Raw genomic sequence first — 11353 nt, forward strand, 5'->3', positions numbered from 1 at the left:
GCTTACTGATAAGAAAAACAAGTAGATATGGCATCACTAGGTATAGAGTAAACTGGATGTCTTCTGCAAAGAAAATTTCGTTAGTAACACATTTATACATAAATACAATGAATAGGTAGAACCGGTGAATTTCAAATTAACCATGGGAAAATTGCGAGATTCTCGGGATACTTTTGAAAAAGTAGCTCCGTGAAATCCGTAAAGCAAGATCGGCTTTGAAAATAATACTTGAAAACGCCGAAAGTGCCGACAGGCATTATTGGAGGCCACGTGAAGTTTTGGACTCTTGCTAAAGAAAAAGATAATGTGGGGATTCGAGAAGATATTGGAATCCTGAAAAGTTGCCACATTTTCGTCTATAGATATTGCCTTTGCAAAACTTGATTGGAGTAAATACGTTTCAACTCAACTTCGTTTCAACTCAATTTCCTTCATTTTCTGAAACTTTAGTTTTTGTAAGAGTTTCTTCGAAACCTTCTTAAAATGGCTTCCTCTTCTTCCAACCCAAATAATTTCAATTTAAATGATGCTCCCACAACAGCCAGTGACGCCCAAGTTTGGCGTCCATCCTTTGTATCCCAAAATCGTCATCTCACAGTTAATGATTCTGTGATGATGAATGATGATACTGCTGTCACAGTAGCTAGGAATTTCATTATTCCAATGGATGAAATGTTGTTGACAGGGAGGTCTGAAGAAGAGGCTATTGATGACTCAATGGCTTTTAGCATTCAGAGTGCTGCTTCTGTTTCTAACATGGCTGATCGTTTGCGTGCTAGAGCAAACGAGGTTCAGAAGCTAACAACTGAAAATTTCTCTCTTCAAAAAATGCTTCATGAGTCTCAAAAGGAGGTTGAGAAACTCAAAGGAGAGAATAATTCCTTGTTGAAACTGGTGAGTTCGTACTCTGTTGATACACTGAGAAAGCTAGACATGCTGCAGGTCTCAAATGAAAGAATTTTGGGAGACCATGAGAGGCTCATGGCTAAGCTTAAGAGGCGCTGTCCTCTTCCTTCAGAGGCTTCCAGAACATAATGTAATTTTATAGATTTTACAGGGCCTGCACATTCATTGCAGGTGTAAAAATCTATCTGTTGTATGCTCATTTCCTGTTATAATAATTGCGCACGTTCTTAAACTTGCACATGTGGTTTTTACGTCTTTTCAAAATGACGGTCTGGAACCTTGTGCCTTATAGGTTCAAATAACCACATCAAATCTCTCATATTTCCATGCATGTGAGCCCAGAACTTTTGGTCTGGGTTAAACCCAAACTCATAATTTATTAGCCATTTTCAAATGGACATGAAATATGAATTGAATAAAAGCTACGATAATATCTCAATATAGTAGTGAAGAACATTAACTACTATATACCCACAACTTCAAGTTTTAGGATCTCTCATATATTTGGATCCATGGGCTTCCGGCCCAGATATAACAAAATATGTGGGGAGCCTCAATTCATCATTCTCTTATGCCAAGAAAATTTGTGGTGTACCACAATTTGCAATAATACCTCAAAGGTTGTCCATTTAATTGTTGGAACTTCAGGTTCTCAACATTGTTAGATTTTGAACTTCAGGCCAAAATCACATATTCTCATGGTATGGACATTTTTACAATTTTCTATACATATTTCGGGACTTCAAGCCCTTACATAATTGTCCATATTTTGAGGAACTTCTGGCATCTCATTTAATTGCTCATCCATGAGTTTAAGGAACTGCATGTTCCCTTTTGTATATAGTGATGGTTTACCCAAAATGGTTAATATTTATGCATACGTCACTATTCATGTGAATAGTACTGTTCATCAAGTCATGAATACATATCTATTCATGTGTACAGTACATCTGCCAGTACAGTTATCATTCATGTGTACGGCACTTTTAACCAATACGGTACTGTTACATCATTAAGGAACTCTAGGTCCTTATTTACATGTCAAGGATCAAGGATCTTCAAGTCCGATCTCTTGTTTACAAGTATAGTACCGGAGAGACTGCCAGCTCTCATATCAATATCATCATCAAGGATCTTCAAGTCCTGATGTAATTGTATGATGAGGATCAAGGAACTTCTGGTCCTGATCTGTATACTGTAAAAACTCATCATACAGCACAATTAATCCATAAAATAAATTTATTAAATAAATTACTTGTATGGACGTTAATCCCGCACCATACTTTAAATGTGCGGTAAAGTAAATTCATAAATTAAATTGCTGTATGGACGTTAATCCCGCACCATACTTTAAATGTGCGGTAAAGTAAACGTGCTTGTATGGGCACTAATTCTGCTCCATACATTTAAATGACAGTAAAGGCGTGGACGATAAACCCGCACCACCCTTTAAAGTAAATTTACGATAAAGTAAATGTGCTTGTATGGGTAATAAACCTACACCATACAGTAAATAAAATAATTGCGGAATGAATAAAGTAAAGACAATTATTTGTGAGTTCATATCAACACCACAATCAAATAGTATGGTATTATATTAAATCATTTTATAAAGTAGAAGTCATATTTACCCCGACCGAAGTGCACGTTAAGATTCCAAAACCAAGAGACCAAGTGGGTGGCTGTCAATCAGTAAAATAATTTTTGTTTATCCGACAGACAGGCCAGCTAATTTTTGTTTGCACTTGTCATTTTGGAAAGCAAACTCACGGCCCACTTGCAAGTTGCAAGTTCATGCTATTATTGTTGTTGTTTTGGGATGAACACTGATCATCATCATTATCATCATCTTTAGTTCCAGAGGAGGCCAAAGTGGTTGTCTTCGAGGATCCACCTCAGCGACCCGGAGCGCGATCTCCATGGCCTTCATAGTCGATCCCATAAGAAGGCTAACCTTGATCATAGACTGAGCAAAATCCTCAAAAACTTTTTTTTTTTTTTTTTCGTTCGACGCGTAGAGATCCACAAGTGGCTTTGTCCTCTCGTCCGCCATCAGAGCCAGGTCCGTGCTCAACAAGCCCAGCCCTCTCTGCAAGGTTCGTGACGGAGCTGTTGGGCCAAGGCCAAAAGTCTCTGTGACCCTACACAAGAATTGGTCGGCTCCATGAGTAGTGGAGGCGATGTTGATAGCCTTCTCAGGAGTGAGATCATGGGCTGTAGCTCCCAAAGTTTATTGCGTCGATCTTCATCAAATTCTTGCATATTATTCAACCGTGCATGGCCAAAGCTTTGAGCTGCTCGAGATCGCCAGCGGCTACATGATCTAGTTTGTTGGTTTGGAGGGGAAGAAAAACTGGTTTGTTGGCGGCCTGTGGAGCGGTGCGAGAGTAAAAGAAATCAGTGGGGAAAGTATTGAAGACCCGCCATGAAAAGTAGGCAGCAGAAAAGAGTGTGTTTAATAACTACTGAGAGATGTTGGTTTGGTGGACTTTGGCAGAGAGACTATCACATGCTCTCTGTGAAAGAAACAGAGCTTATGTTTTTCTTTGTGTTTGTTTGGTTGGGTCCAAGGTCCTTGCTTTTTCTATTGCTGGAAATTTGAGAAAGAAAGGTATTGAAGCAGATGGAATTCATCCGAGAATTCAACTGGTATTTTTTTTAAAAGCGAATTCGTGCTGATAACGTGTTATAAATCTAGAGAAATTGGAGAGAGAGAATTAGGAAACTGAAGGGAGAGAATTGAAATATGAAAGTAGAGAAACTCATCTCATTACTGAAGGTTTTGTTATTACAATGAGGGATGTGTTCTAAGCCCTCCAACATATGGGCTCCACCTTCTATAATTTACAACAAATGGGTAAATTATATTTTTTGACCTTGTTCCATAAAGTATATTACTACAGCATTAAAATTGATCCAAAAATACAAAACGTTTCAAAATTTGCTTCTCTTAGTTTCCAAATGCAAACCGGCAACGCGCAATTCGTATTTTTGAGACACATGTACCCTTGAGGATTAAAACCTTTCAATTACCAAGGCAAGGATAAGTGCGTAATTTCAACAGAGGCTAAGGGCTTTAAATTGTTCAAGATCTTGTAACATAAATGGCCCACTTAAGCATCGCTGACTTCTCAGACAGAGTACAAAGAGGAAGGACGCACGGCACAATCTTTTATCTGACAAAGCCTTCTCTGTCGTGGGTAAGCCACACAGTCTTCATCTTTGTTTGGTCGTAATTGGGAATTTCTCTTTTATGACCATCTGCATCCCTTATTTGTTATAGGTATCAAGATGTTGTGTTTAAACCTTTTATGGGTTTTTTTTCTAAAATTGTAATTTTTATCTGTGATTGTAGAAGCTGCTTATGTTTTAGCAATAAAGTTCTAGGCTTTGGTGTATAAATTTTTGTGGGTTTTAGCGTTTGATGCTTTGTGTTGGTAGCAGTGAAAAATGGCTTCAGATCCAAAGGTTCACATATTTGAAGAGGTGGCGAAGCACAACAAGACCAAAGATTGCTGGCTTGTTATTTCTGGGAAGGTGAGATCTTTCTTGATTGGATTTTTGTTTCTTATCTTATAAAACTTAGTTCCCAGTTGATTAATTACTACTCTGTTTGTTTGGTTGCTGATAAAACCGAGGAATATGAAAGAACCCTCAACCCTGAAGAAATTGACTTTTATGTTTCTGCAATGTCAATGTTATTACTACTCTGTTGGGAAGAAACGGTTGTTATCTGTAGAATTTCAAAGGGATGGAACCAACCAAATGATTGTAATTGTGCTCGCCTGTGTTTTTAGGGTGTTATGTATCTCAACTTAAAAGCAACAATTTTCAGCTGATGATTGTATGCTAACTGCACCAGAATTTTTATGGATATAACATGGTTGAATTTTTATGGTTTGGAATATCAATTTTAGGTGTTTGATGTGACACCATTCATGGATGATCATCCCGGGGGTGATGAAGTTCTGCTGTCTGCAACTGGTAAGGCATTCAGTTACCTTACCTTGTATGCTTGCCTTTTTCTCAACCTTAAATTACGCATGGTTGATGAGATTAATTTTGTTTGATAACTCTGTAGGGAAAGATGCAACAAATGATTTTGAAGATGTGGGTCACAGTGATTCTGCCAGAGATATGATGGAGAAGTATTACATTGGAGAGGTTGATCCATCAACTGTCCCGTTGAAACGGATTTACATTCCACCGCCACAGGCTCGGTACAATCCTGATAAGATATCCGAATTTGTGATTAAGATTTTGCAGTTCCTGGTTCCCCTTCTAATCTTGGGTTTAGCCTTTGCTGTCCGTCACTATACCAAGAAAGAGTAGTCTTGCTTTCTACGTTGTCCCCTTTTAAGGGTTAGTTATTTGTCCTCAGTTGGGCAGTCGAAAGTACAATTGCTTGTTTCACTTATGTTGTTGTTCATCAGAGAACTTTATAGTGCCTTTTTGGTTCTGGTCGCTTTCTAGTCTGTACGATGTTTAAAATTAAAGGATGATTATGGAGAGCATATTTTCTTTGACTGTCTCGTTTCTGCAATCCTCTTTATAACTTGTTGCTGGTCTATGGTAGTTGTAGTTGTTTCAATTGCGTTTTTAGTGCGGTCCTGCATGAAAAAAAAAGAGAAAAAGGATATTCATCTTTATTCGAACAATGTATTGGTTCCTTGGGCTAAAACTTGTGGCAGCCATGGAAACAAGGAAAAAACAGAAAGATAATAATTTGGCAGCATGAGAATGCTTGATGTAGTTTTAGGTGAAAACTGTGACTCTAAGAAAATCACGTACAAAGCAGTAGAAAGGTAGAATACAATGCAAATGAATCTAATGTGGATAACAATGTCTTTTGAATGTTTGCCACCTACACTAGAGTACGTAGGCAGAGTGGCAAAATTGAGTATCATGAATGATTGGACTAAGCTTCTGGAATGCTTGCTTTAACAGGAATGAAAAAGAAATTGGGACTTGGCTGCCCTCATAGAACCGGATTTGATAACAATAAACTAGCTAGCAAAACATGCAGTCATGAGAAGGATGGCTCTATCTTGTCATGGAGGTTTACTACCAAGTGATGTGCATCATCAAGGAGCTTCCATATATCAAGTTGCCCAGACATGCTATTGCACTCCCTGATAATCTCGTCCATGCTGCTATACTTCTCTATTATCAGTTTCCTCTTCTGCAAAACTGAAGCTGCAATTGCATAAAGTAACAAATCATCTGTTGGCGGGGCTCGTTGCCTTATCCTGCTCCAAGCAGATTTTCCGATCCCAGCCCTTATGGCTGCTTGATCAGCCCACATTACCTCCCATAGGCATATTGTCTGTTCAAATGTCAATTCCCTCCTAAATAGCACAACCACCATCCGATAAACAAAAAAGCAATCCTCTGCCTGGAGCTTCTCCAAGTGCCTGTATAGGTGGGAGTCCTTGCATTTAATAATTTTAGAAACAATACTCAACTGCCTTCGAATCCCCACCTCGTCAAGCCTAAAATTATGTCGAGCCTTCTTCATGAAACCCACAAAACACCAGAATGCCTCATGATCCTCTGTCATTACAGCAGTTATAGGAGAAAGTAGATCACTCATACCCTGGCAGTAACCGATTTCTGGGTCATAGAGTGCATATGCTTCAAGAATAGCAACCAGTCGAGCAGCATGGAAAATCCTACAAGGCTCCAGGTGATCGTAATCCTTCAACCCAACAGCCTCAGCAGAACGCCATGCTCTATCCTGTGACACTTCAGCTTGAGATGGGGAGTACGGAATCCAGTCTGAATTAGTTCGTACAGCATCAAGGCGTATAATCCTCTGCCATGTGGCAAAATCCTCACTGCTTAACTTTGATTGGACTTCTGTTCTCGAGGGAGAAGATTCATCCTTGGAACTCATATCAGGATCATCATCTTCCCTTCCTTCACCTGAGGGGAAAGTCTGAATCACCTCAGGTTCTTCAGAGCTGTCTGAATCAGATGAGTCTGAATTTAGTACTTTGGCATCAGCATTTGTGTTTCGTCTTGAACTATCATCTCCATCCAACAATGCACTGGAAGGGTCATCTGAGTATTCAACATCTGGGATCCTTTCTTCACTAGAAAGGGAGTCCCTGGCACTAACCACATCCTCAGAGCTGGGAGAATCTGTATCCTGGGTGAAACTACAACTGTCCCCATTCAACTTAGAGCTCTCATTTATGCGCTTTATGACTCGGCGGCACTGTCTGCGGAGTTTCTCATATTCCTTTCTGAAACCAAATATTGGAACAAACATACCATGAAGTTAGAAAGGCCAATGGAGTAGAAACAAAGAATTACATCAACTGGCGAAAACTTGCAGTCAACTTATGCACCATAGTAATAGGAAACATTTAAGTGAACTTGGCACTAATACCTTTTCTGAGATCTTACTAAATCTCGTTCTTCTTTCGAACTGTTTAAATCATAGCTGTTGAGATAGAGAAATCCAGTCAACATATGTAAGTATGGTTTGGCCTCTTCCCAAATACAATTTAGGTATAAATTTGAGAAAAATGAAACAACATCACAATTTATATGCAACACAGGAAGCAGTAGGCCATATGATAATGCGATAATGGAGATATTATACATATAATCAGAGTTATAAAAAATAAAAATAAAGAAAGTACAATTTTGATCAAGTTCTGCTAGCAAATTTTATTTCCAAAACTAGAAGGAATCACATTAAAAATCTGATATGAAGAAAGAAAAATAAAAACCAACACAAGTTGTTTGAACTTCAGAGAAGTTACACTACTAAGTGTACGTACATAGAAATGATAAAGGCCAGACCTAAGTAAAGCCCTCTAACACAGAACTGACTCGTCATACAGTCACAATCAGACCTAAATATAAGCTCATAAGTAAAATATATCTATCAGTCAGTATGCTTGGTTTGAAGATAAATAACACGTCTAAAAGCAATCACTCAGATCCTAGGAGGGAAAGCCCATCCAATCCTCTCCTAGGTATGCCATACCAAAGTACCAGATGGTGAAGCTAAAATATCAAACAACAAGCAATCTCAGAAATGCAACGTAGTAACGTAGTATGGCTATAGTTGTTAAAAAATTTAAAGTAGGTGTTGAGCATACTTACACTCCAAGGAGGAATGGCCAAACCTCTGCCCTAATACTTGGATCAACTCCCTACATTCAGAAACTTTTAAGATAAATAATCTGAATGAAGGTGATAAATACTTGAAAAAATAGATCTGATAGCATTTTGAGAAGCAAACATATAGGACAAACGCAATAGTAACTCACTCCACTGCGAACTTTTTTCACCAACTTAACTCCACCATCGCGAAGCCTTCCATCTGGTGTAAAGAAACTTCTCCAGTGATGAGCTGCAAGGGCATGTTTTCTTTTCCGGCGGGACCAAGGTGACTTAAGACGAGTCCTGATATTAAAAAAAGTAACCACAATCAATAATGGTCAATAAAGAAGCCACCACACCTATGTTGAATTAATACAGGTAGCCAACAATCACACAACAAAATTAAAAAATTGAAGATACAATGTGTCCGTGTATGAATAAAGGCTAGCCTAGCATAAAGAAGTGGACTTTGCAAAGCATTTTGCAAGGTTGATACTTTCATGCAAAAAACATTCTTGCATAAGTGAAAAAGAAATTAGATCATTTTAAAACTCAGGGCATTCAACATAAGCATGCAATTAAAGTCTAATATCTGAGCAAATGAGCTTGTTTGAGCAAATTACTTTCCATGAAGCTTTGGATGTACATTAATAGATACACACTATCTTTTCTTTAAACACCGTGCCTATGCAGCTGGACTAGACAGAAGGCCATCAATAAGGAATCAAAATACTGATAATCACAATAACATTGCAGTTAAATTGATTGACTTAGAATTCCCAAAACATTTTAAACCCACCTAGCTGTTGAGAACACTAGTTAAAAGGTAAATTAGAACTAGAATCAGGTTTATCATGTTTGACTCATTAAGCCACTGCATTGTTTCCCATTGGCAGCAGAAAAACACAAACTCCCCACATTTATCTAATTAAAACATTAAAATCCAACTTGATTAGAAACCATGCCCCTGAGCCAAAAACAACAGAAATCTTCTAGAAGCAACCCCATACTCATATGAAATCATCCCATTTACGACTTGCAGCGATCGAACCCAGAACTTTTTTACAAAATCGAACTTAAGAAATGGCTAGAAGAAAAAAAGAAAATGAAAGAGGAACAACTCTCAAGGAAGCAACCAGAGCCCAAGAGTTGAAAAAAAATTAAAATAAACAAATCAAGTAACATGAAGTGAAAATTTAAAATATAATTGATTGAAAAAGGCAACAGAATGTGAGTGAAGAAGGTGACACAGAAGAGCGATGGAAGTGAAAACCCCACTAAAACACTAAGATTGAGCTAAAATTGGTATTAAAAACATGAACTTGAAGTTTCCCAAGATCGGGATCTAAGAGCCGCAAAACGAAACAAAAGCTTTAGAGAGTTAAATAGAGAGACTCACCGATCAGAGGAAGAACAATGAGCTGGTGAGGAAGAGGACACGACTAATAGAACCGAACGCAAATGAATCCACGAAGACGACGACGACGAAGATGAAGAAGGAGAGGAATTTGAACTCGAAGGCGACGAAGTGTGACTTCGTCGTAGAGCTCTCATCTATGAGTAATTTTTGTTCTTTTTCGTTAAATCAATAATATACTGTCTGTTCTTCTTCTTCTAGGGTTTTTGAAAAAGTTCAAAGCTTTTTTACCTAGTGGCAGTGCAGAACACGGCCACCACCACAGCAAGCCCAGCCAAGGCAGTGACGGCGACGGCCACGTACGACGGAGCCGCCGACCATAACCCGCCTCCACCGGAGATGAGGTTGTTGCCGGTACCGGAGGGGATCATGGAGGTGGGTAGTAAATGACAGGAATGCCCTTGTGATCTGCTGCTTCTGCTCCTTGTTGCAGAAGTGGTTTGGGATGAATGGGATGTTTAATTAATTTACCCAACTGAATACTGGAAGTGTGAATGAATGAAATATTGAATGGCAAAAAAGAAAGCCAACTGCTTTGGTTTGCTTGCTTTGTTTTACTATGAAAGTCCTTTTCTTTGTCTCTCTCTAGCGCCCAGAGAGTGTCTCTAGAGTAGACCCCATTATAAAGAAGAGTGGGAAGAAGAAGAGTGGGAAGACTGAAAATCCTACCACAGTAGTAGCCATTAGCCATATAATATAGGTAGGTCAAGTCAAGCATTTCCTAATTTTCTTCTTTTACTGGCTATTGTATAGTGTCTACTTTTATACTCATATACCTTTCTAATTTTTTATTTTTATTTTATAAATATGTATCTTGTCACGTTATTATGTTAATGGTTTATACGACTAATCAGCCCAATCATGTGAGATGGGCAATTAGTCAAATTAGATGCAAGGGTCGGGGACTCAGGGGCATTATTGATAGAAAATAATTCAGAGTGCATGGTGCCAAGCAACAAGACTATACAAATCAACAGAACTCTTTGGACCAAAAAGAAAAAGAAAAAGAAAAAGAAAAAGAAAAATCAGAGCTTTTATGTGGAGTCTCTCAGTCTAAGATAAACAAATATTTGGGATCTGAGAAGTTTGGTATAGGGTGTCATTTCTATGCAAATTTAACCACAGCTTTGATTTTAGTTGGTAAAGTTCACCAAACCCAACCCACTGTCATTTGATTTGAGTGGTTGCTTCTTTCTTACCTCCTCAGGTACATCTCCTTCAAGTTACCCCTTTACTTTACTTGACCCTCGGCAGCATGCTTAACTTATTATTGCTTGCTCCCATGCTGAAATAAATAACAGTCAAAGTTCATCAGATTTCTTAATTACAAACACTGTTTCCTTGAGCCGTCTGCATAGATTAAAAGAAAGGGTCAAATCCAGTCAAACTGAGTTGATTTAGACATGATTAATTTGCTTAAATTAGCGGTAAAGAAAGAGCAGTGTGACACTTTACTTACTTAATCATGCTATGCATCATGCATGCAGATATAATAGTTTTAGTGCTCAAATTTGCACAACTAAATTGTTAACTAACAAGTAAACTTGGCTGTGAAAAGGAAGGTCGTTCAGCAAATTATGGTCAACAAAATCGGCCGCAGAGCTTTTGGACATAGTCAAGAAAAAGGCGCCAACCTTATGAATATGATGTGAATAATAATGCCTCTTTTCACGAAGATATACCTTAAGTGTCACATTTAATTGAAAATCTTGGTACATAACACTGTAGTAGTTTTAAGAACAAGCTTACTTTAAAACCATATCTGCATATGATATGCAACAGTTCAGAGTCCACAGACGAAAACATGCATTAAGAGCAATTTCCTTTCATAAAAGAGGAAAAGCAGGAATGAAAAAAGAAGGGAAAACGATGGTTTGTGGAGAATATGCTTTTTCTTTCTTTCTTCTTCCC

The 11353-nt window shown here is 38.3% G+C and overlaps 2 protein-coding genes across 6 annotated transcripts; one reads left to right on the top strand and one right to left on the bottom strand.

The window, feature by feature from the left end:
* The first annotated feature begins 4025 nt into the window (after window positions 1–4025).
* On the top strand, window positions 4026–5449 carry LOC117617718 (cytochrome b5). Of its 4 annotated transcripts, none has more exons than XM_034347218.1 (4): window positions 4026–4106; window positions 4351–4443; window positions 4824–4890; window positions 4988–5449. In XM_034347218.1, the coding sequence occupies exons 2-4, from the start codon at window positions 4357–4359 to the stop codon at window positions 5236–5238; spliced, it is 405 nt and encodes a 134-aa protein (XP_034203109.1). In that variant the 5' UTR covers window positions 4026–4106; window positions 4351–4356; the 3' UTR covers window positions 5239–5449. The 4 variants fall into 4 exon arrangements, with proteins under 4 accessions (XP_034203109.1, XP_034203111.1, XP_034203108.1 ...); XM_034347220.1 differs by having other exon boundaries at window positions 4045–4106; window positions 4348–4443; XM_034347217.1 differs by having other exon boundaries at window positions 4091–4189.
* Window positions 5450–5654: 205 nt separating this feature from the next.
* LOC117617844 (GTPase-activating protein gyp7-like) lies at window positions 5655–10137 on the bottom strand. 2 transcript variants are annotated; one of them, XM_034347438.1, is made up of 5 exons: window positions 9674–10137; window positions 8193–8328; window positions 8026–8075; window positions 7301–7354; window positions 5655–7154 (listed from the first exon to the last, which is right to left on the bottom strand). In XM_034347438.1, exons 1-5 carry the CDS (start codon window positions 9811–9813, stop codon window positions 5933–5935), a joined length of 1602 nt encoding a protein of 533 aa, XP_034203329.1. In that variant the 5' UTR covers window positions 9814–10137; the 3' UTR covers window positions 5655–5932. The 2 variants fall into 2 exon arrangements, with proteins under 2 accessions (XP_034203329.1, XP_034203327.1); XM_034347436.1 differs by having other exon boundaries at window positions 9425–10137.
* Between the last annotated feature and the right edge of the window lie 1216 nt (window positions 10138–11353).

The sequence above is a fragment of the Prunus dulcis genome, chromosome 2, assembly GCF_902201215.1.
Source record: "Prunus dulcis chromosome 2, ALMONDv2, whole genome shotgun sequence".
NCBI lineage: Eukaryota > Viridiplantae > Streptophyta > Magnoliopsida > Rosales > Rosaceae > Prunus > Prunus dulcis.